The sequence below is a fragment of the Aspergillus costaricaensis genome (genome assembly GCF_003184835.1).
Source record: "Aspergillus costaricaensis CBS 115574 unplaced genomic scaffold BO79scaffold_13, whole genome shotgun sequence".
NCBI lineage: Eukaryota > Fungi > Ascomycota > Eurotiomycetes > Eurotiales > Aspergillaceae > Aspergillus > Aspergillus costaricensis.
This window is the reverse complement of record NW_020291813.1, coordinates 786,919-811,133: the sequence shown is the minus strand read 5'-3', so window position 1 is coordinate 811,133 and position 24,215 is coordinate 786,919. Positions and strand designations below refer to the sequence as shown.

At 50.4% G+C, this 24,215-nt stretch overlaps 8 protein-coding genes and 1 non-coding gene across 9 annotated transcripts; 5 read left to right on the top strand and 4 right to left on the bottom strand.

Annotated features, from left to right (window-relative positions):
• The first annotated feature begins 483 nt into the window (after positions 1–483).
• On the top strand, positions 484–2,263 carry BO79DRAFT_264213 (histidine phosphatase family protein). Its single transcript, XM_025686762.1, has 4 exons — positions 484–1,317; positions 1,372–1,489; positions 1,545–1,649; positions 1,709–2,263. The coding sequence occupies exons 1-4, from the start codon at positions 537–539 to the stop codon at positions 2,142–2,144; spliced, it is 1,440 nt and encodes a 479-aa protein (XP_025540510.1). The 5' UTR covers positions 484–536; the 3' UTR covers positions 2,145–2,263.
• Positions 2,264–3,132: 869 nt separating this feature from the next.
• BO79DRAFT_t115 lies at positions 3,133–3,205 on the bottom strand. Its single transcript has one exon. It is a non-coding gene; the product is annotated as a tRNA-Thr (tRNA).
• A 618-nt stretch (positions 3,206–3,823) lies between these two features.
• BO79DRAFT_208839 (uncharacterized protein) lies at positions 3,824–4,734 on the top strand. The gene has a single exon (XM_025682470.1). The coding sequence runs from the start codon at positions 3,872–3,874 to the stop codon at positions 4,673–4,675; it is 804 nt and encodes a 267-aa protein (XP_025540509.1). The 5' UTR covers positions 3,824–3,871; the 3' UTR covers positions 4,676–4,734.
• A 34-nt stretch (positions 4,735–4,768) lies between these two features.
• BO79DRAFT_193937 (glycoside hydrolase family 32 protein) lies at positions 4,769–6,926 on the bottom strand (the record flags this gene model as incomplete). The annotated part of the gene is made up of 2 exons (XM_025681009.1): positions 4,769–5,106; positions 5,161–6,926. The coding sequence occupies 2 exons, from the start codon at positions 6,924–6,926 to the stop codon at positions 4,986–4,988; spliced, it is 1,887 nt and encodes a 628-aa protein (XP_025540508.1). The 3' UTR covers positions 4,769–4,985.
• A 4,642-nt stretch (positions 6,927–11,568) lies between these two features.
• On the bottom strand, positions 11,569–11,839 carry BO79DRAFT_254423 (uncharacterized protein; the record flags this gene model as incomplete). Its single annotated transcript, XM_025686063.1, has 2 exons — positions 11,569–11,628; positions 11,696–11,839. The coding sequence occupies 2 exons, from the start codon at positions 11,837–11,839 to the stop codon at positions 11,569–11,571; spliced, it is 204 nt and encodes a 67-aa protein (XP_025540507.1).
• Positions 11,840–15,106: 3,267 nt separating this feature from the next.
• Positions 15,107–17,168, top strand: BO79DRAFT_264205 (DUF3176 domain-containing protein). Its single transcript, XM_025686761.1, has 2 exons — positions 15,107–15,787; positions 15,846–17,168. The coding sequence occupies exons 1-2, from the start codon at positions 15,348–15,350 to the stop codon at positions 17,119–17,121; spliced, it is 1,716 nt and encodes a 571-aa protein (XP_025540506.1). The 5' UTR covers positions 15,107–15,347; the 3' UTR covers positions 17,122–17,168.
• A 315-nt stretch (positions 17,169–17,483) lies between these two features.
• BO79DRAFT_287166 (uncharacterized protein) lies at positions 17,484–18,257 on the bottom strand. Its single transcript, XM_025688551.1, has 3 exons — positions 18,035–18,257; positions 17,928–17,978; positions 17,484–17,869 (listed from the first exon to the last, which is right to left on the bottom strand). Exons 1-3 carry the CDS (start codon positions 18,147–18,149, stop codon positions 17,544–17,546), a joined length of 492 nt encoding a protein of 163 aa, XP_025540505.1. The 5' UTR covers positions 18,150–18,257; the 3' UTR covers positions 17,484–17,543.
• A 2,041-nt stretch (positions 18,258–20,298) lies between these two features.
• aglA (putative alpha-galactosidase) lies at positions 20,299–21,915 on the top strand (the record flags this gene model as incomplete). The annotated part of the gene is made up of 1 exon (XM_025683348.1): positions 20,299–21,915. One exon carries the CDS (start codon positions 20,299–20,301, stop codon positions 21,913–21,915), a length of 1,617 nt encoding a protein of 538 aa, XP_025540504.1.
• Positions 21,916–22,951: 1,036 nt separating this feature from the next.
• Positions 22,952–23,459, top strand: BO79DRAFT_254419 (uncharacterized protein; the record flags this gene model as incomplete). The annotated part of the gene is made up of 4 exons (XM_025686062.1): positions 22,952–23,020; positions 23,094–23,176; positions 23,237–23,278; positions 23,339–23,459. The coding sequence occupies 4 exons, from the start codon at positions 22,952–22,954 to the stop codon at positions 23,457–23,459; spliced, it is 315 nt and encodes a 104-aa protein (XP_025540503.1).
• Positions 23,460–24,215: the final 756 nt, after the last annotated feature.

Genomic DNA, 24,215 nt, shown 5'->3' with positions numbered 1-24,215 from the left:
AAGAAGTGGGAAGACACCGGCAGCGACCCCGGAGATAAGCCCTTGCCGGGTGCATACCTACTTACTTACTAGTAGACTACACTAGTCGGTTAAGCTGCTGCCATTGACCAACGGCAATCTGTGCCTGTGTTCGTCCCGCCCGTCCCTTCTGCCAATGGGAGAGTTGGCCGAAACCACGCCTTTAGACTCCAGGGTATGATTCGGATCCCGTGAGTCCCATGGGAGGTGGAATTCAGCCCTGTTCCGTCGAGCTGGAGGTCTCCTCGCATTGGGATGCTGAGCACGTGGGCTCTTCTGTGAGTCTGTAACTGGTAGACATCACTCAGTCCTCGCTTTGCTACTTTCTAGCTCGCTCATCTTGACCCGTCTCCTGGCTCGCATGAGGCGACCAGCTCACAGATGCATGCTGGACCGCAATCTCCGATCGCCGGGTATAAAAGGTCTTCCAAACCCCTCTCGGTTGATATGTACCCCGCTCGTCATCTCCAATCCTCTCGAGAGCACCTTCTCCAGCTTCTGTCAATTGTACCTTCGCAATGCCTCGCACCTCTCTCCTCAGCCTGGCCTGTGCCCTGGCCACGGGCGCATCCGCTTTCTCCTACGGCGCTGCCATTCCTCAGTCGACCCAGGAGAAGCAGTTCTCTCAGGAATTCCGCGATGGCTACAGCATCCTGAAGCACTACGGTGGTAACGGACCCTACTCCGAGCGTGTGTCCTACGGTATCGCTCGCGATCCCCCGACCGGCTGCGAGGTCGATCAGGTCATCATGGTCAAGCGTCACGGAGAGCGCTACCCATCCCCTTCAGCCGGCAAGAGCATCGAAGAGGCCCTGGCCAAGGTCTACAGCATCAACACTACTGAATACAAGGGCGACCTGGCCTTCCTGAACGACTGGACCTACTACGTCCCTAATGAGTGCTACTACAACGCCGAGACCACCAGCGGTCCCTACGCCGGTCTGCTGGACGCGTACAACCATGGCAACGATTACAAGGCTCGCTACGGCCACCTCTGGAACGGCGAGACGGTCGTGCCCTTCTTTTCTAGTGGCTACGGACGTGTCATCGAGACGGCCCGCAAGTTCGGTGAGGGTTTCTTTGGCTACAACTACTCCACCAACGCTGCCCTCAACATCATCTCCGAGTCCGAGGTCATGGGCGCGGACAGCCTCACGCCCACCTGTGACACCGACAACGACCAGACCACCTGCGACAACCTGACCTACCAGCTGCCCCAGTTCAAGGTCGCTGCTGCCCGCCTAAACTCCCAGAACCCCGGCATGAACCTCACCGCATCTGATGTCTACAACCTGATGGGTATGTGATTACGGAACAATCATTGGCTCAAACATCCAGCTGACAGCATCCCAGTTATGGCCTCCTTTGAGCTCAATGCTCGTCCTTTCTCCAACTGGATCAACGCCTTTACCCAGGACGAATGGGTCAGCTTCGGCTACGTTGAGGATTTGAACTACTACTACTGCGCTGGGTGAGTTTACCAATTGATCGATTATTGTCTCGGATCAGCAACTAACGATCGACAGTCCCGGTGACAAGAACATGGCCGCTGTGGGTGCCGTCTACGCTAACGCCAGTCTTACCCTCCTGAACCAAGGACCCAAGGAAGCCGGCCCCTTGTTCTTCAACTTGTAAGTTCTCGGCAGAATCAAAGACTCACAAAAAGAACCTCTTCACTAACATATAGTAGTGCCCACGACACCAACATCACCCCCATCCTCGCCGCCCTAGGCGTCCTCATCCCCAACGAGGACCTGCCTCTTGACCGCGTCGCCTTCGGCAACCCCTACTCGATCGGCAACATCGTGCCCATGGGTGGCCATCTGACCATCGAGCGTCTCAGCTGCCAGGCCACCGCTCTCTCGGACGAGGGTACCTACGTGCGTCTGGTGCTGAACGAGGCCGTGCTCCCCTTCAACGACTGCACTTCCGGACCGGGCTACTCTTGCCCTCTGGCCAACTACACCTCCATCCTGAACAAGAATCTGCCCGACTACACGACCACCTGCAACGTGTCTGCGTCCTACCCGCAGTATCTGAGCTTCTGGTGGAACTACAACACCACGACGGAGCTGAACTACCGCTCTAGCCCTATTGGCTGCCAGGAGGGTGATGCTATGGACTAGATGCAGAGGGGTAGGATCGGGATACTTTAGTGATGATTGATATTTCAAGTTTGGGTGGTGGCGATCACCTTGTTAATAGTCTTGTACAGTCATGCGGTGAATGTAAATAATGATAATAGCAATGATACATACATATTGAACTTTCGTCATGATATTTGTGTGCATAGGCACTTTGGAGGGACAATCAGGCTTAGGTATATTTCAATCCGATGCATGGTGTGATCAATAAATCGACAATCAATTATTGGAATGCAATGCTGTATACAGGAAATTATTGAGGTAAGACGCAGCTACTAGCTGACTGACTGCTTGGAAGCTTTCTGTGTACACGGCAGGATTCCTCGGTAGTGACAAAACTGAATCGACCGGGTTCAACTTGGACCGTGCTTCCTGGACTCGCCATGTACTCTTTACGGTCGCATCTGCCTATTTGGTCTCAACGAAAGTGGTTTTCATGAATTAGCTGGTTCTCATGAGTAATTGGGCTTATTGGATGTGTTAAAAATGGATTCGCAATTGAAGTAGAGACTATACTACGTTCAACTTTGGTGGTTCATCCGAATGTTGCGTTAAAGTCACGGTGAGATTATATATCACCGCCACACGACTAGTAAATGACCCAAAGACGCAGTGTCTGAGTGCTACTACTAGTAGCACAATAGTTTCTTCAAGCGACCGGTGGTTTCTTCAAAATTATAGTATTATAGATGATAGCCATGTTCCTTACGTGCACGATTACAGCATACTCGCACTGTCATATGCTTCCCAGGGGTTGGCTGAAAAAGCATCGGATTGAGTATGTAGGGTACAGGTAAGTAACCTTTCTGCTACCTGTGTTCTAGCGCATCCACCTTACCAAGAATCCAAAGATGTACATAACAACCCAATAAATAGCCTTTCAGAACTCGTTTAATAATGTTCCTTGAAAAGTGATGTGCAGACGATGGAGCCTCGTAGGGGAGTGGGTATAAAAAGAAAAAACAAAAAATGCTTCCACGCGGATTCGAACCGCGGACCTCATGATTACTAGTCATGCGCTCTACCAACTGAGCCATAGAAGCTGGTTGATGTATAGAATAATAGCTGTTTGCTTTATGTGCAGCAAATACAGTAAGCAGCAGTTGTTGGCTGTCACAAAAGACGCTTTCTTATGCAGGTTCCCGGATTCACAGGACAACATCCACATCCACCTCCTGTCCAGTCTGACCAACTGTGTGTTACCAACTGCTTAACTGCAAGCTCGTCGACCCAATGGGTCAGTCCATTTGCTAATTCCTGCGTTGGGACTCACCATATCCAACAGCGTACTTCCCAGACCATCTCACCAGTTCACCACTTCAAACCAATTCCCCATCGTTCCTGACCTCCAGGCACTCCAACCTAGCAGCAACATACAAAGAATCCCACAAAGAATATAGTATCGATGACGTGAGATGTGAGATGTGCCCAACTGGACCTGACGAGGCTGAGGGATGGCGGAGCAGTGGATTCGGATCGTGCAGCCATTGGGGGCCACGGTAAGCCGCCACAGCTTCAGCCCCAGCAGTAGTCGACTACTAGTAGTAGTGTCGGACCCTGTCAGATCCAAATTGTCTGAGATATAAATAACCCCGAACAGATGACCTATCATCCTACTACCCCTTTAAGCCATCAAAACAGCCCTTCTCTCTCCATTGACACAAGACACTACAACGCATCATCACTACGATTCTGTCTCTGCACGAGAAATGTCCGACCATGATGTCCCCGCGTTCGATGTCTACTTCATCTTCCAGAAACAGGAGTTGAAGCTCGTCTTCAACTCGGCAACCCATGCAAATGCATACCAAGCCTCAAACCGCGAGGGTCGCATCTTCACCGCGGAGCCCACTGCTGTCTACCTCCCTTACTCCCCCACCATGACCTATCTCCGCGACAGCAGCAATGGTCTGGTGATTGGCTTCGCGACCACCGAAGACGCAGAGACATGGTGCCGCACCTCCATTCTCGGCCATATTTACTCGTCAGAACCATCACCCGAAGTTCGCATCAGACGCAACTGGACGGACGAAGAGCTGGATGAGGTGCTTCGCATCCAGTCCAACACGAATGTCTTCCGAAAAAGCGTCCCTTTCACCCTGCGACCTGCCATGCCACCAAGCATCACTCCCCCCGCAAGCACTTCCTCTTCCTCTACCACTACCTCGAGAGCCCCGAGTGGTCAGTTCGCACCGCCTCCGTGGGCACAGGTCTCGCTGAACCTGGATTCCGAATCTCCGCCCGCTACGATATTGACCCCGCCGAGTCAATATCAATTGCCGAGCACATACTCGCCAGTGTCGGATCAGCCGCCTAGAGGGAGTATCATAGCGTACCCCGGTCCACAGGCACCACGCGCGCACTCGTACGCCGCGCCTTCAGAAACAGGGAACGGGCCAGCGCAAAGGAAGCCTATCCCACAGGTCGACGAGCTTGGAGTCGCTCCCCTCCGACCTACACATATATCACCGAGAACGTCCAGCACGAGTCTTCATCGTGTATCAGTTCAGTAGACTTTAGGAAAAGGAAAATAACCGGGACGATTTACATAGCGATGGCGTTAATGTTGAAGGTATTGCAGTTTTGCATAATTCTTTTATGGTTGTGTTATTATAATAAAACAGTCGTTAAGAAGAAAAATAAGAGCTGATCAACTGTCTATCTGCCGTTCATCCTAGGTGCTGCAATAAAACGGAAGTTCTCTTTGCTGTAGCACCTCATTATCATGTTTGCGTCGTTGAACACAGCGCATCAAACATTATAGCCATCGGATCAGCATGATCAGACCCCGTGTAATTATTGGGTTCGATAGAGACCGTCCCCTTAATACTGACGATCCGGCCAAGCATCATACAAGCCCTCGGAAACAGTCACGTTGGAGAACGCGACACCACCCACACCATTATGGAAGAAGCTGATGTTAGTGGAATTGGCGTACCAGGAACTATCCTCACGTTAGCATCACCACTCTTCAATCATCAACTAGGAAGATACTCACCGAACCCAAGTACTCAATGCAAACCGACCATTGGCATAAACCTCCAAAACCGAGTTATCCACCACGAGAGTCAAGTCTAATGTCTCAATGGCCTGCTCTCCATCATTCAGCACATCAAACAAACGCAACTTGCCAGCCTCCGCACTGCTATCGATGCCATCAGTCGTGCGCGCCGCAGCACTAGTGTTACTGCGGTCGACGATGATCGACTCATTCGAGAACTGGTAGTACACGGTAGTACTTTCATGCTCCGACGAGAGGATCTGGAATCCACTCTTAAGTCCCCATCCTCGAGCAGACGCAGGGAAGGACAGCTGCGCGGAAAGAACGAAGAACTTCTCGGACGGCGAGCGCTTGAACGGAACAACACCGCTGCTGTTCAGGGTGCGGTCGGACTCAGTGAACGAAGTTCCCGACAGCAACGCGGCCTTGGTCTCTCTCGCGATAGAGATACCCAGCGTCTGCAGCTCGACGGTGCCCGCACTGCTATCGCTGCTCACGACCTGCCACGAGGCACCAGACTCCCGGGCCAGAGCATTGTCCACCACATTGGGAATATACAGCACGCGCAACTCACGCGGAAGCAGCAGCGTACCGGTCCAATTCTGCTGGTTCGTGGGGAATCCTTCGGCCTGTTCGAACAGATCACCGGACAGCCAGACGTACGAGATGAAGCGGTCCGGAGCGCCGCTCTTCGTGGAAGGCAGAGAAGTCGAGGGAAGAACCTTTCCGGCAGCAGCGTAAGAGGAGAAGCCCCAATCGAGGAAGCCGGCCATGTTGGGGGTGAACGAGACAGAGGCATTGCGGGAGACTGTACCGGACACCCAGAGCATGTCGTGGATGCTGGTGAGCTGGGGAACGACGGGCAGGTCAGAGCCCTCGGTGCCGATAGTGGTGAAAATCTGGCCGTGGGGGTTGTATCCGTACTCGTCGAGACTGAAGACGTTGCCGGTCTCGAAGTTGAAGGCCCAGCGGCCGGCCCAGGTGCCGTTACCCCAGGTGGAGTTGGTGGGTTCGTGCCACCATTGGCCGAGGTACTCCCAGTACTGGAAGTCTGAGTCGTACTGACGGTAGAGGAATTGGGCGGGGCCCTTTTCGTGCAGACCACCGGAGATGACGGTGTACCAGGTGTTGTTCTTGCTGTGGAGGAGGGAGTCGAGAGTGGGGTTTTGGAAGACGTAGGGGTCCCTGAATGCGGTGACGTTGTAGGCGAAAGGAGGGCCAGGGATGACGGGGCCCTGGTCGAGCTTGGTGAAGTTGCTGCCGCCGTCGGAGGAGACGGCGAGAGATTGGGTCTCACTGCCGCGGGTGTAGGGAATGGACCAGTGGATGGGGAGGAAGGAGACGGAGGTGTAGAGGAGGGTGGGGAGGCCGTTGATGCCGTTGGGGATGACGGAGCCGTCGAAGACAGCGACGGGGTCGTTGATGCCCCCGGGGACAATGACTTGGTTGCCTTGGTTGAGGTCCTGGTAGGTGGCTAGATCATCGGTGGTGGCACTGGAGATGCCGCTGCCATCGTGAAGGAAGCCGACGTGGAAGAGGCCCGTGGCGGGATCGGTGTAATGCAGGCAGGGATCACCGATCTGGCCATTGGGGGGCAGGACGTGGGCGCGGGGACGCCATGTTTCGAAGAGGGAGCCATTGGGCAAGGTGGAGAGGTTTGGAGGAGCGACATTGTAGTCGATGACAACGGAGGCCCGCGTCTGCATGGAAGGAGACGCAGCAGCAGCACTGCCGAGCAGTACGGAAGCCGTTTGAAGCTTCATGTCGAGGTATCGCAATGGAGGGGACACTCACTTCCCCTCCCTTGGCAGAGGGGAAAAAAGTGACACTTTATATGGCATGTTTTGTTTGATGCAGGGGTGCCGGGGAATTTCCGACAACTAGAACTAGAATGGTTGGAATGCTGGATGAATAGTCCGTATCCTCGGGGAAATTGAGGATTGCGGAGGAAGTCCGCTTAGGGTTCGCGCGGGGAGATTCAGCGTGGATTCCCCGAGATTTCCCCCGAGTTCCCGCAACGAGGTTATGATAGTGCCGATCTTCAAATGGGGACCCGCTGAGGTTCTGTTGACCTGATTGAACTTACTTGCTGGGTAGGTAAGTTAGCTCGTGGAGTGCTTTGGTTTAACCGTAAAGAGAAAGTGAGAGCCGGAGGTTTGTCGGTATGACGAGGTGGAGATCTAGTGGGAACGGCAGTGAAGAAGAGATGAAAAGTGGGCAGGATATAGGAAGAAAAGGTTTAACGACTCGTATAGGACACGAGTTGCTGCTTCAAGTATAATATTAGGGGTGTTTTGTGGAACGGTGTGAAGAGTCTTCATCGTGCAATGTGTGCCTTGGTCTGACTTGTCCGCACTGGCCCGTCACACTCGCAGCGATGATGACGGTTCAGAGATCTCTTGTCATCGGAGGGAGATAAGGCCCAGGCACCAAGGTACTCCTTGTTTAAAGCTCATTATCAATCAGTCTGGGCCGGAAGAGGGTCGGGAAGCTGATTGCCGACACGGCATATGGCGGAGACTGCGAGGTTTGTGACATCGGGTCAGGAAGGTCACAGAATAAGGATCAATATGCTCTGTGAGACGCGACTATCGACCATTACATGAATTAACCAATACTTATCAGTATCTCTTGTCGGGTTCCTGCTGCAATTGATGAAATCGGATATATGAAAGAAATAGACGCATTCAGTACGAAAGACAGAATCGGTTGGTGATATTGGGGGCAGACACGAGAACGCATCCTGGGTCATAAACCCTTGTGCACATTGAACAAGTAAGGGCGTTCCAGGTAATGTAGGACAAGTTGCAGTTGGTGGATTCATGACAAATGATATAGAGTAATGAAATATAGGGCGAGGACTGAATGTTGGGCAAGCACTGAATACATATGAGTCATTGCGAATTCTGCAACATTCGTTTGTTTTATCCTATACTACGCCGGCATATGCTGTCTCCCTACTTACCACAAGGAACTAGAGCCGAGGTTTCACTTGTACCTGGAAAGTAGAATAGGAATGGGCGGAGAAAAGAGCTACTCGGAGTTACACGACACAATTGTAGACATCATTTTCGGAAAAGCTGTGCTTCACAAAAGAACCTGAATTTATCTGATATTTATGCCTGAAGGGCTTTGTCATTAGAGAAATAGAAATATCTTTCATTTTTTTTTCTTTGCCGAAATGACGTCGTACCGTAAATATTTGATCCCCATAATACTCAAAATACCATGTCTAACAGCATGTCTCTCATAAATTTAGGCAACACCCCGTTGCCTGCTATTCGTGGTGTCCTCTATAATACTTCAAGTGTATAAAAAAGCATTTTCACGGTGTGGTGGCAGCAACTGACGGCGATCAGAACCATGCACAGATTAATTAGTCTTGAACGGGTCGAAGAAGCCGCCGAACACTACCAAATTTGTCAATAACAACGATTGATGTTAGATATATTATTCTGGTAATCGCTTAATAGTGGATTTAGCCTATGCTGAAAAGAACAGTTTTCCAATCGGAAAAGCTCATTTCCAGTGGGATCCAAAGAAACCCTTTCGAGACGCATTCTAGGGAGATCTAACAAAGCGAAATGAATTGGCCAAGCACAAGATAGCTAAAGGAAGACATGTAAGAAGGGCCAGCCGAAACCGCAGATTCTGACCAAGCTACAGCTGCAGCAGGCCTTCTTGAGGTCAGAGCATCAGCCCTACAGTAGTCTTCGCTAGATCTACCTTTCTGTTTCATTTAGGTAGCTTAGCCCTACGGCATACTTCAGTGTGCAGACAGTTGGAGATCATGATGTATAGAAACATTCAATGTTACGACTGAGAATTCAATTACTCAAAATGCTGCCTAGGACGGACTGTTGGTCAAAGGTCCTGTGCGAGTCTTCTACGATGATGCATCTACTATCGAGGTTGACGTGTCCCTAGAGCTTCTTGTGGATGAAAGATAAAGGATGCGTCATGACAACTTTGATGCATGGCAATTCCAAACGTGTCCAAGCGTTCCCTGAAGTTCCTAACTATGATTGGCTACCATGACCTAAAACTCTATGCAGCCTTCTATTGGCGAGTCCCAGTGTGATGCTACAAGGATTGGCTCGATCGATGTCTCTGACATGTCCCAATACAATTGGTCGGTTGGTTGCAGGGTTATGTAGGTCCAACAGGCGATCTGTGCTTACAAGGCTAGCAGGTGGAATGTTTTGTGACAGGTACAGTCGGCTTTTCTCACATGATTCTATTTGTACGATAGAGGGCTATCCCTTGACCGGCTGGCAGCTTGATAGACGCGTTTGGCATATCTAGCTTGTTCGACGGCAGAAGGTCACTCCTTATGCAATGTGCTGCATGGTCGTGAGAGCGTGTCTAACGGAAAGTATTGGCTTGGAGAGCGGTGATCACTCTGGCGGTCTCCTGTCACAGATTTCGTGTTGGGCTGGTGTCATGAAAGAACCAGAATCCCACTAGTGATCCTATGCGCACACTAGCAGCGCACTAGATCCTAGTAATGGAAGGGATCCTGGTCAAAGTCGAAGATCTGGCGACCAGGATCCAAGATATTGGAATCGTGTATCATCAATTTTGTACAGCAACTGAGAGAACGATCATATACCCCGTGAGATCGAGAGATGTCGAATTGGGCTAGAGGTCATCTAAACGGATGTTCTCTAAGTGAGCCTCACCCCAGTCTCATAGTGGATAGAAGTTATACTGATCTCGGCGTTGCTCGCAAGCATGGGTGCTTCGCGCTAAAATCAAGACGATGTAACTGTACTGCATGGTGGCGGTCAGAAAAAGAAGCCCGATTTCAGGACGGCTCTTAGTGGAGCAGACACAAGGCCTGGGGCCAGATAGATCAAAGTAATAACTAGGATCTGGAGTGCTTCTCCCCAATCAGACGCCTTGTCCCAGGATCAAGACAGGAGCGACCATTAGTCACGTTGGAAGAGGCTAGACAGGATACTGTTTTAATAGTAGCGAACCGGCAGACTGAAAAATCAGATGGAGAAAATATCGAAAGCTGACGGTGATAGCGACTTGATTTTTCACATCGTCAATGAACATGGCGGCAGAGTCACCAACCTCCCATTTCACCGCCGAGATGCTTGTGACGTTGGAGATGTTCAAGGATTCGCCGTGGGAGGAACTGGTCCCCGTTAGTCCCTTCTGGGATAGTATAGACTACTCGATCGCTCGTAATTTCCTTGGCAGCTATACACACACTGAACTGGCACAGCTATCCATTGACAAGGACAGTATCACTGACCAGTAATCCAAGCTCATACTCTTCTTACGACTCCTGCAAAAGAAATTAGATAAAGAAGAAGCTGCTACTTCTCCGCCGGGCAGCCTCTATACCAGCAATTACCAGCAGTGGTACTGATTATAGCAAGGGATTTATGTTCTTCAGGATAAGTTGAACCTCCCCAAGGCGGAACAGACCATTTAGATACTGGTGGACAAGACCCCATACAAATTAAATCCAGTATTATTGCACATGCTGGCAGAGCACCTGGTAAAAGTTAACAAGTATAAAAAGACAGAACGGACCAAGAGACTAATCTGCACATAGATAAATACCCGGCTGTATTTAGGGCTGTCCTCCCCACAGACGCTCAATGCTCGTCAGCTTATTGTTTAAGTCTTGTGGGGACAGGGACCGTCGAGGCGCTCGGAAGCCGAAGCTCTAATAGCCGAGATTCATTAGATCGTCGAGGAGATGGGGGAAGGGCAATTTGCGGTTTACCAGGCGGAAGAGAGAAGGCTGAACCAGGTGATGATGGCCACTCTCCAGTGACTCTGTTCATATCTTTAGGTGATTATCCCTAGTTATAGGTACCGCCAATCCCAAGTCTGAATGCCACGCGCTGGGCTTTCTCCCACTATTGTTACTAGGAAGGTGCAAATTGGTGCCATCAAGCCGTGTGGCAGCTTCCTGGTGCATGGGCTTGTCGCGCGCCGCATACAACGTGCGCGTAGGTAGATACTGAAGAGTGCGGGAAGAATTTAACGGTGCAAGAACAGGAGGACTGTCATACATGCAACTGAATTTTTTGCGCATTCTTCTAAGTAATCTATTGTTGGCGATATATGTCGTGACGGAAGTATTATACAGGAGAAAGGGCAATTAAGGAGCGCGAGATTAGAGTCCGTCGAGCCGGCACAGGTATTATAAGGAATGTGGTCTGGCGAGGGTGGGTGTATATGTCGATCGAGGAGTCGCAGGAAAAGGGTATATTCGGGAAGGAAGTGGATGGAAGGCAATTATTCGGCGCTGATGCACTTTTCGCAGCAACTGCAACAGTGGCAGCAGAAGCAGCAACTGAGCGAAACCAAGCAGTCAGCACATGGAAATACTCAAATAAAATAGGGGCAATTCTCGTATGGGACTGCGGGGGCGATAACTCACGCATCTTCCGGTCCGTCACCACCACGCAGGCGCAATTCCATTCCTTCACCAAGGGACTGAAGTGGTGCTTGTTAGTTCTCACGTCTGCGGCGTTATAGCATAGAATAACATCCAAGCACGTACAGGCTGATCGGTGACGATCTCATCCATGGTGGGGGCGGCCGGGCTCTGAGGTTGGTTCATGGTGAGAGTGACGGGATCCCAAGTCACCTCCTGAACCTCCTCCTGTCCGGAAGGACGGAACCAGCTCATCACAGCATCAAACATTATGTTTCTAAATATTCGAGCGGTATTTCAACCTGCAATTGAGTGATATGGAGCAAAATTGGCCGTGGATTGTTGCCAAGGAGCGAGCGATAAACCCCCCAAAAAAAAACGAGTGTCGGGGTGGATGGGTGTAGGCAAAAATTACAAGGAGCGGCGGATTGAGGGAGAAAAGAAGAAAATGGAGAGGATGGAAGAGGAGAGAGGATGACAGAAAGGGCTAAGACGACACCATCGACGCCATTTAAGATTGATCCCGCGGACTATGCGGAGCTATGTACAAAAGGCTCACATTTTTTTTTCCCCTGCCTCCGCAGGGGGGGGCTTTTGCGCTGAACGAGGGGACAGACAGCCAGCCTAGGCAAAGAGAAGAGTTCCGATAAAGGTCTCCATCCAGGAAGCTTAGCCCGATCGGTTTGCCTTTAGTGGCCGAACCATTTGTGAATGGCTTCGTCGCCTGCGACGAGTCCTTGCTGTCAGGGCTCCGCCCGGACATACGTAACTTAGCGGAGTCGAATTTTCACGGCTCTGACGGGTTGCCGTTGTCCGAGAGGGGAGGCATACGTAGACCATCTCATCCCCGAGGACCAAAGTGGTTAATCGTGTGGACAGGGAGGCGCATGCTTGGTGGAGAGGGGAATGTACAATGGCAGAAGCACTAGGGAAGGCTAGGAGTTGGGACTATTCAGGTCCATCAATTTGGTTCGTTAGATAGGGAAGAGGCAAGTTCGTCCAGAACGATGAAGAAAAATAGTAAGTCAGTCAATGGAGGAGACAAGAGCTAGGAGATCCTCCGCCTTAGGTGGTGCTGATTGGCAGAGATGGCCATGTCAGAAAAGCTGGGGAGGTCAATCCGGCCAGCGACCCGACAGGATTCAGATCATGATGGGAAGAGATTTGCAACTGAAAGACTGGTGAGTGGTGGGTGGATACTGGATACAGAGAGGAGGGCTGAGAAAGAAGAAAGATCAAGACTCAGGCAGGCAGGCAGCAGTCCGACCGGGAAATTTGCTCGATTGGGATGAGGATTGGAATAACACCTTACCCCATAGGGGCTAGCGCTCATAACTAGCTTGTCTTAGTGTACTATTTTCGCCAATTAGATTTCACTAGACTCGTCAACCAGTTTTTTTTGTATTTATTTATTTATCCGCCAGAGGAGACTATTCCTCTTTGGGCTGTGCCTCAATAGGCATCTGAATTTACTCAGAGACTGTCAATCGAGCAAGTATCATTTTGTTTCCACCCACTACTATCATTTGTATGTGATCAAAAGGAGGACCAAATTAGGAGGGGCTCGTACCCCTGGTCTAACACCCTTGATCCTCAGGGTTCCTCCAAAGGGTATCGTCCTATCTAAATAATAAAAGAAAACATGCCATTCGACATTGTACCTTTCAGTTCATCCCAATATTACCTAGTGGTGGTTGTACTTCCTTTTACATTTCTGCACAAATAATGTCAGTGCAGCGTCAAGGAGTGGGCTCACCATCTGGCAAACAGTGGAGCCCCCTGATGCTTTGAGCCATCTGGTGTTCAAGAATAGTGTGATCGGCACAATCAACTTGCGACGCCCGTCATGACCGCAGGTATGCCATCGTACACTAATACCAGTGAATAGCACCTGGATAGTACAAAGTATATGATGCTTTATGTTGTGTTACGCGTTGGGACTCGCAATCCTGGCGATCCTTTCAGCTTCTCTACGAGTGTTATCAGGCGGAGTGCTCCTAATCGATAGTCCCCCCAGTTAGAAATATCGCCCACCCTCAAGGAGCTGATGCGGCGCAAAAATCGGAAGTAACAGATCGATCAAAGATCCTGCCTCGCTGCTGCAGATGTTCAGTGTGGCCCGACATCCAATAGCAGAGAAACTTTTACGGCAAGCAAAGGGTAGCATCTCTGCCATGTGGTCCAGTGCCGCCTTGTCTCAGGCGTACCAGAGTTGCCAGAATCTAGCTCAAGTTCTAGAATGGCAATTAAGCCTGACGGCCACCCTTCTATATTGCTTCTGCCCCATTACAACGGCCGTTCAGCCACTCCGATGTCTGCCTCCCGCCCGACAAGCTTTTTGGCCGGATGCTAAGCTTTATTCTGGTGCCTAATCTTATCCGTGGACAATGCTTCAGTCCGAACCATTCCACGCAACCCGGAGCTGTGGAATGATGAAAACTCAGAAACAATCATTCTTGTTCAATCACGCAACAATTTCTCTGTTCTGTCTTCCAGTTCCAGCTGGATCTGATTTCCGCACAACGAATTCTCTAAACACCCCGAGAGAACTGCTAATATCTACACAAGAATTACCAGAACATATTTCATAATTATGTTCTCAACACCACACCACTTCGAGCTGAAACATACACATAGAGCGGAGTCAAGCGGAAATGCATGCTGGTGAACATGATGCAAGTCATTATGCGAGCCCATGCAAGCATCTGCAGAGGCTGACATGTGTCCCCTCTCTACCTCCAATATCTACGTCTAAGAGCGATAGTGCTGGACATGAAGAGTATTCCCCAAGCCAGTCAGGCATACGGTTGCCAAAGATTCCAGACGATGGGTAATTGAGAAGGCGCACCCACGCTAGAGCAACTATACAGTGTCAGTAGTGTGTGGCTGTGGTGGCGGGAGTTTGACCAAGACATAGACTGTTTGATTCAACGCCCGTCTGCATAGTGTATGTGTTGACCCCTAATGGCAGGTCATTCCAGTATGACATGTGCCGTCCGACCAAAAATTGGTTTACTGCAGCGAGAATTTGGACTGTGGATCAGCCACAACCGTCTCCCGTCGAAGATCGACCTAGTCTTAATCTGCAGAGACAACTCGCGACTTTGTTCGATGCTCTCAGTATACAAGCTTCGCATTCTACGGCTTTCCAGCTGGCAATTGTTCATTGGCTTGCTTGCACTGTGTGCTATAAGCTAGGTGAACAAAAGAACTGGCACCGCTGATGGTATTACCTTTGACACCAATATGAAGGTCTGTGAAAAAAGATTTTGCGCTCGAGTGAGACATTGCCACCCAATTCCACGTCGATCTTCTTCTCGCGCGACTGAAGACTGCGCCTTAGTATCAATCGAGTCAGTTAATCTTTCGGCTTTGAAGGAAGATGCGGGAAAGATAAGCGTTGGAGAGGCTGACCGTTTGTGGCGGTTTTACCAAACAAGGAAATGTCCGCCCTGCCGGGTGTTTATTGGCCAATCAGGGGTCTTTTGGGCGATCAGTTACCCGGATAGGGCTTGTTGACCCCTGGAATTAAGCCATATGTGGCTAAGAGATGTCTCACAGTCCTTCAAAATGACCTCACCGCTTTCCTTTTCAGCTTGTATTGGGGCTGCCAAGATCCCACGGGGATTGCCTCAATGGGGAGTCATCGTCGCCCAGATGGAGTATCACGCAGATCTTGATCAGATCTTCTTCTCCCTGGCATGGAGAGAGAAATCTCCATCGCCTCCTACAAAGACCGGATGTGCCTTACAGCTCCCCCAACCGGCCAGCAGTCATCATGAAGGCCCTCAAGGATGAGTACGATTTGGGGTACCGCAATCTCGAGGACCCAAAGGAACCCTCGACCCGCCCGTTATCGACCTCCAGACCATTGCTCCTGCAGAATCAGACCTCGAAATTCTGGTTGTCAGGCTGGACCTGGGAGATTGTGAGCTGTGTCATTGCCGTGGCGGCTCTGGTCGCCATCATCATCGTCCTCTACAACTATGATAACCGGCCAATGCCGGACTGGCCATATGGCATCACTCTCAATGCTGTGATTTCCGTGCTGGTGACCCTAATGAAAGCGGCCATGATCTTCCCAATTACCGAGGGACTGTCGCAGTTGAAATGGTCCTGGTTCAACCAGCGAAACCAACTGAGCGACCTGTCACTACTGGACGCGGCCAGTCGCGGAGCTTTCAGCGCCACCTTTGTTCTGTTCCGCTTTCTACCTCGGTATGTGTCTCTCACCAGTACTAATTATGCCCGACATATAATCTTAACAGATAAATAGTCACTTGGTATCTATCGGATGCTTTACAATGGTGGTTGCTGCGGCCATTGCGCCGTTCGTGCAGCAAGTCATCAACATCACATCGCAGCCCGTCCACTCGCCCGATCATTCCGCCATTCAAGTCTGCAATACAAGCAGCTACGTCGACTATGGCGAAGGCGCCGGGCCGGGTATGAACAAGGTTCCTCTATCCACAACCGGGGCCATCTACACCGGTATTTTTCAGAGTGAAGGTCCTGACAGCAACACGGTTACCATGACATGTCCCACGGGGAATTGCACTTTCACCCCTTATCAATCGCTCGGATTTTGCAGTCGCTGCGCCAACATCACCGACAGCCTCACCCTGCATAAAACATCGGTTGTTAGTACCATGGCCAATTACAATTACACCCTACCCAATGGATTCAGCTTTGAGACCTCCTGGAGCATGATGTATCTGATGAACGCTACCAACGGCCTGAACCTCGTCAAACTCGACACCGAAAACCTACCGGTGATACTGAACTTCACCGCCATCAGCGCTGCCGGCTACGGTGTGCCACCACAAATCAGCGCCACCGAATGCGCCCTCTATTTCTGCGTCAAGACCTACGAAGCCTCGGTCCAAAAAGGCCGCTACAACGAAACCCTGGTATCTACAGCCTCATCCTCAAACTACTCCTCCACATCAGCGACCAGCGACATCTCTCTTACACCGGAAACATGCTATGTGAACGACACCAAACACCCCGACCGCACAGACTGCACCTACAACGTTAGCTGGCTCAGCCGGCTAGCCATGTACAACTCTCTGACTCCCTTGCTAAAAGGCAAGGGCTCACTCTTCGTCAGCAACCGGCCCGACTGGTCATCTGACACTATGCGTGCCGTATACGGCGTAGAGGGCAATTACACGGACATCAACTCGATGTTCCAATCACTCGCGGGCGCATTGACAACCCATGCGCGCAACGCCGTCTGCAAGGCGTCCGTCAACGGCACGACCTGGACTGTCGAGTCATTCGTGCACGTCAAGTGGCCGTGGATGATTCTACCCATTGCACTGATGGTCTTGACCCTCGTTTTCCTCATCACGACGATAGCCCGGACGCGGAACCAGTTTATCTGGAAGTCGTCACCGCTGGCGTTGTTGTTCTCGGATGTGGCTGTTGAGGCGCCGCACGCGTTCGAGCGCAGTCCAGATTTGACCCATATGGAGGCGGCATCGCGCAAGATGAAGGTGTGGTTGGAGACGACGACAGGAGGGGCGAAGTTGAAGGCAGTCGTGGGGTGATGCTACTACCACTTTTATGATGAGTTATCCTATACCCTGTATACCAGTCATAATGTGTATAATATGTAATATAGTCTATGAGCAGAAAAGCAATTATGGTTATGAAGATGATACCTGGAGACAAGTTCATGAGACATAATGTTATGTGAAATAGTAACGAAGTAACATTCCTTTCACTATATATAAACTTCCCATTGATCCGGTATGCTTGGCGAATTGGAGAATTTCCCCCTTTTCGTGGTCCACATCCCGATGCCCCATTATTGATCCTCAACAATCTACACTACGACTTCATGGCAAAGGAAAGAAAATCCAGTGACGAGGAATTTATATTATACACTAACTATATTCATATGATCCATCCCCGATATACCCACTCAACATTTACAAATCAAAGTGTGTGTGCCATGGTATTAAACCATTTAGCACTCCTCGGTAGTGCACTCCTGAACCTTGAGGTTGGCAGCCATGTACTCCGAGCTGTGAGCACCGTACCAGTAGACCTCCTTGGAAGGGACATCGCCGTAGCCATCAACAGCGAACCAGGCCCTACCGCCCTGAGTCAGGTAACCCTCCTCGTTGACGCCGAAGCCAGTGGTGTTGGCGTTGTCGGGAACAGCGCCGGAGTGAGGCTGGGTGAAGGAGATGGGCGAGACGCTGTTCTCGATGATGTACAGGTTTTGCCAGGCGGTAGGGACGGCGCCCTTGGCGAGGTAGGTCAGACCACCACCGTTGGCACCGCCGGAGACTGGTTATTTCATTTGTCAGTGAGATGAGGTTTGGTGAAGGAAAGGGGGTTGGCTTACGGATCAGCTTGGAGGTGCTCTTGGAGGTGTCGTTGCCGATGTAGACGTACTCTGTCATCTTGTTAGTATAATGGTGGATGGGGATCCAGATGGGAAGGAAAGCATACGGCCATCAGTGAGGACGGGGGTGTTGTCGTCGGCGATGAGGGAGAAGCGCGCGGGGAGAGAAGCGGCAGAGACGGCGCTGGCAAGGCCGGCAAGAGCAACGATGGAGAACTTCATTTTGGGTTGGAGAGTGGGATTGAATGTGATGATTCACAGAAGATGATTGTTTTGATGGTTTGTGGTTGTGATTAATGGCAAGATTGGGGGTGTTTAGCAGCCTTTATGTACCCTTCAGGGAGAGGAGGTTAGGTCCACATCGGGGACAAGTGAAGTCATCTGCAGACTCAAAGATGAGACTGGTGGGTTCCTGATGGAGATTGCTGTCGCTCTGGGCTATCGATCGTCGGCACTATGTGAGACATGTCTTGGAGTCCCGCGCGTTGTGCCGGATTCCCCGGGTTTACTCTTATGCAACTGCGGAGGGGTAGGCATTAACCATGATATAGCCGGCTGGTAACTGCAGTAAAGAGTCAAGTAAAAGTTCTTTTGAAAAAGTTACTGCATCTGCAACTCATACAGTACCGTGGAATCCTTCGTCAGGAGGTCAACGGATCTACCGGCTTCTATTTCTGGCCTTGGCCGTTGATCGTCCCGATGTTTCAGATGATCTTCCCCCATGTTTGCCTCTTCCAGTCAATAACCTTAAACAGATCCTCGAGATGGACGATGATCAATAGCCAACGGAGATATACGTTGTACGGAGTAGGTAAGGCTGAACACCGCCACAGTGGTCTAATTGTTCCTGAAATATGGAATCATCATGAGCCACACAGTATTTTGGTTGACGGCAAGGGAGGGTTCCACTATGCCAAGGTTATCTTGCCATACTGAAACAGTGACGCTATTGACGTTTGGCCACTTTTCCCCAACCGATCAGCTTCCCCTAATATTGACATCGCCATACAGAGTAATATCTCCGTGGTGGGGTGGGATGTCGATCGATGACAGCGATCTGTCTTGCTTGCTGAGACAAGCGGCTGAAAGAGACGAGGCTGTGTTTGCATGATATCGGAGTTGATGATAGTCAGCTTATGCAGAATGCATTTTTTACGTGCATAACGGTTGCTACTTCTTCTATTTTGTTAGGGGTAGGGGCGAAGGGAGGGGGCTAAACACAGGCTATGCGGTGATTCCAGTTGCGTCAGATGCTTATGGTCGAGGTCAGCGAGGGCTGAATTCGAAAGATTATAGTAGTTGTCTTACCATAATACAACTACACCAGGCACTGGCTCACTCTGCAGCAAGCTAAGAATGCCGGTCGGATTGCTTCCGAGACAGCCTCCAAATTGTCTCCAACACACGGTGCGATGATCCCCCTGATATCAGGGATGCGATGATGAAGAAACGAGGCTGGACTGGCCTGGCCTGGCGAGCTGAGCGAGTTCAGCTTCCAATGGAAAGTGAAACACATTTCCGGAATACAGAGATGCGATCAATCTTTATCCGAACAATTATCCGAGCATGACTGGTTGGACAGACATTCAGGGCATGCACATGCATTTTTCAAGATGAAATTAGCCGGGCTGAGATGCGAACAGCATGAAGAAAGAAAAGACTCTATAGGCGACCGTGGAAGGTGGTCCCTATTGATACGGAGCCCGGGGAGGCGAGACCTAGATGGAAGACGACCATAGGCAGTTCCCACAGTGAGCTGTAGCCGGAGACTTGATAATCCATGCAGTGCTGAGAAAGAAAGATGTTTTGAACGCCCATACCCCTGTTTCTACCGGTATGTGGCCTCGGTTATTGCAATCGTATCAAGTTGTGTGCAGACACTTACCTAGGGTCAATCAGACCGAGACATTCACAGTAGCTGACCTGACACCAAGAACAAACGAAATCACCGATAGATGTAACGTACACGCTATGATTCCAATGTCACCACAGGACGGAAATAATCGCTTCATTCGTTCACCCGGCCATCACGCTTCAAGCAAAGCGAGCCAACTCCTCGGCCGGTGCTGCGGGGAAGATAAGCGAAGACAGATGGTTGGACTCGGACTCCGCGAGCTGCAGCTCCAATGGCACCGTGGCATCAATGCAGGCAGCCGCCAGGGTTTGGCTGCAGGTGTCAACCACTAGTACTCTGATTGCTCGAGCGGGGAAGACCAGGGCCGTCAGACAATCTGCTGCAAGGGATGGCCTGCTGAAGAGTCCGTTGCTTTTGTAACTTAATTGCTGTCACCAAACTTCACCTGGACGTGACATTTATCTTCACGACACTGATTGAAAGGGGTGTATAATGACACAAAAATTAGTGAACATCATGAAAAAAGGAACCAAAAGCATATTGGTGGCTGCCACACTGGCTGCAATGCTTCCTTGGCAAGCATACAGCTCCATCGAGCGCTCCAGCCTCTTGTTAACACCACCCATGGGATTCAACAATTGGGCCCGCTTCATGTGCGACCTCAACGAGACTTTGTTCACCGAGACTGCCGATGCAATGGCTGCTAACGGTCTGCGGGACGCAGGGTACAATCGCATCAACCTGGATGACTGCTGGATGGCCTATCAGCGATCCGACAATGGATCCCTACAGTGGAACACAACAAAGTTTCCCCACGGCCTACCTTGGCTAGCGAGCTATGTCAAAGCCAAGGGCTTCCATTTCGGCATCTACGAAGATTCGGGTAACATGACCTGTGGCGGATACCCTGGATCCTACAATCATGAGGAGCAGGATGCCAACACATTTGCTTCCTGGGGAATCGACTATCTCAAGCTTGACGGCTGCAATGTCTATGCAACCCAAGGCAGGACGCTTGAGGAGGAATACAAGCAACGCTACGGACACTGGCACCAAGTTCTCAGCAATATGCAGCACCCACTGATCTTCTCCGAGTCAGCCCCAGCATACTTTGCGGGTACAGACAACAACACAGACTGGTATACTGTGATGGATTGGGTTCCGATATACGGGGAGCTAGCACGCCATTCAACTGATATCCTGGTGTACAGTGGAGCAGGTAGCGCATGGGATAGCATCATAAACAATTACAACTACAACACCCTTCTTGCACGCTACCAGCAACCGGGGTACTTCAACGACCCCGACTTTCTAATTCCGGATCATCCGGGCCTTACGGCGAATGAAAAGCGGTCGCATTTCGCACTGTGGGCTTCTTTCTCGGCTCCTCTCATTATAAGCGCCTACATACCCGCGCTCTCAAAGGATGAAATTGCCTTTCTGACGAATGAAGCATTGATTGCGGTGGATCAAGATCCCCTGGCCCAGCAGGCCACGTTGGCGAGTCGCGACGACACCCTGGATATATTGACCCGTAGTCTGGCGAACGGCGATAGACTGCTGACTGTGCTTAATAAAGGTAACGCAACTGTGACGAAGGAAATTCCAGTGCAATGGCTGGGTCTGGTCGACACTGGCTGTACATATACTGCCGAAGATCTCTGGAATGGCGATACCCAGAAGGTCGGCAACCTTATAAAGGCTGAATTAGCCAGCCACGCAACAGCAGTCTTCCGGCTCAGTCTGCCAGACGAATGTTCTTCGGTAGTCCCAACCGGACTCATTTTCAACACAGCATCGGGCAACTGTCTGGCCGCTACCTCAAATTCTTCAGTCACATTTCAGTCATGCAATGGAGAGGACTCCCAGATCTGGCGGGTGGCATCGTCAGGAGTCATTAGTCCAGTATCAAAGACGACACAATGTTTGACTGCCGTTGGAGTTTCAGTGAAGCTTCAAGCATGTGACAGCACTGATGACGACGGCCAGAAATGGACGTATGCTGTCACGGGGAATTTAAAGAATGCAAAGGCAGATAGTTGCTTGACGGAGGGACCGGTGCAAATGAAGTCGTGTCTGGATGAGAGGGATGGCCAGGTATTTGGCCTCCCGAGTGGCGTCCAGTTGTCGTAGGGGTGTAAGGGGAGAGTATGGGGGAGCAGAGGCACATGAGATCTTACATCTAGGCAGCTGTTTTATGTTGATGTCTAGACAACTAAACAAATGACATACATCTCAAATGCTATTAGTAGAGGCACATAATTTATCTGCAGTTGTTCCCGCCAATTATCGATAGTCCCCTGTGTGTAGCAGCGCCTTTCCACTTGGTCCAAGTTTGACAGGCCCCAAGGAGGTAACTGCAATGTTAATCAACAAGAGTCGCATATAGCATATTCTACCTTGCTCTGTGTCTAGAACCTCGAAGGGCTAAGACCCTGGCCATTCTTTCCCCAGGTTCGCCAAACCTTGGACCATGAAAGGTAGCTGGAATGCATTGGGAGTTGCCGATTGACCGACGTCCATATTCAGAATGTAATTGCGATTAGGCCTGCATTCCTAAGCATGTGCATATCTTAAACTATGGTAATATCTTCTGCAACACCTTTATTCACCTGTAGTGCAGTCGACACAGATCCCGCCACTTACATACAATCTCGTGGTCTTGAGTGCATACTAAAAGTACGATTAAGGCTTCCTACAATAAATCTCCCTGAAGAAGATTGGAATCACTCCGGCGAGGTTCAAATTCTTCATATCAGCTACGGAACTTGAATTGCTGGACAGCAAGTCGCCAGAGCCCAGCATTCTTCGGCGCCATATCCACCAATGGCTCCACACAACGCAGGGTAACCCCGAGAAATTAGAGTCCCATAGCTATTCATATTCAACGCTTAATAGCCATCGTATATTGAAACTAGAGGAATGTGCCTCAACGGTCTGCACTGGAGCATAACAATGGCATTGTTGTATCGGGGACATTCCAGTAACTTAAAGACTTGATAGCGCCTATCATTGGAATGTACTGTACTGAGATGCCTCGAGGACAAGCCTAGCTCTGACAGCAGTTGTTATAAACCTCTTTAACCTTCAAAGACCTTCAGCATCGAAAGTCAAGTCTCCACAATAATCTGAATCTAATCCTTCTATCTCCGACACAGTGAACGGCATCATGGTTTCCGCCAAGGCTATTATGTTCACGATGATCACTGCGGTGATGGCGCAGAACAAGACCCAAATCGTATGTATACTTTCCGAATACTATTCTTCACAATGAATCAGTGAATTGTATGATCTGACTGGAATACTGCTAGGGCACCACGAGCGAATTCCGCGTCTGCACTGTAGACGCAAGACCCATCTACTCCGAATCCTGCATCCCCTTGAACCAAACTGGGTATATATTATAGTACCGACCATCATTGAAACAGAGCCCACTCTGACACAAGAGGAACAGGTCAACCCAGTTTAATGTTGCGGTCGGCTGTCGCCAGTATGGGTATGGCTCCCGATTCCGAAATAGACGTGACCTATCTAGCTGACCGATCATCTCCTGTAGAAGCACGACATGCACCGGAAACTACGACACGGTGGGATACCGGAGTGACTGCTATGAGAACAGCCGGTTCTTCCAGAATTTTGGTACGATAAGCGGGAGCATTTATTGCTATCCTTCTTAGGGGACGACGGGTTGTTGAGGCCTGTCTGAAGAGACTAAGGGTGGACTTTACGCGGTAGTATCATGATTGTGAGGGTGTGCTTATCTAGGTAGTGAATGAAATTGACTTTCTGTTTCTGAGCAGCCTGGGTGTGGCATCAATAAGTGATAAGGCAATATTGGGGAAGTTGGCAGCTTCTGGCAAAACATGAAGACAACTCATATTACGGTCTTGTTTTACTCAATGTTCTGCGCATGTGGGTTGGTATCGGCAATTTCCGACGATAGATTGGACACCCCACGTTGAGCGAAGGCCATCGACAGCGGTAAGCTCAAGGGATCGTTGGGGAAGAGGGACTCAGCCGAGAGAAGCCGCGAGAATTGTCCGCTGGTAACCTGAGTTCAGACCCACGGTCCCAGAGAGCGACTATTGGACGCGACGGTACAGTAGCGGGCATTAGAAGTGGATGATCTGGAGGCACCGATGCTTGTTCGCCGGCGCTAATTTAGGGCCATCGCTTAGAAGAAGAAAACAACGAAGGTATTCCTCAGCCACGGCAGTTTTATCAGGCGTCGGAAATACTCTGAAAGACATGAAAAGGCGAGAGCAGTGCTTTTAAATGGGTTTGAGTCATTGTCAATTTATTTGTCTTACAAGATCAATCGCAGCATGGCGTGGTTTACATGCAACATGTTGCAACAACTCAATCCCGGCGATCACCGTCGGACTCCGGGTGGGAATCAGGGTTGGAGACCCATTGCTTATCACAACAGCCGA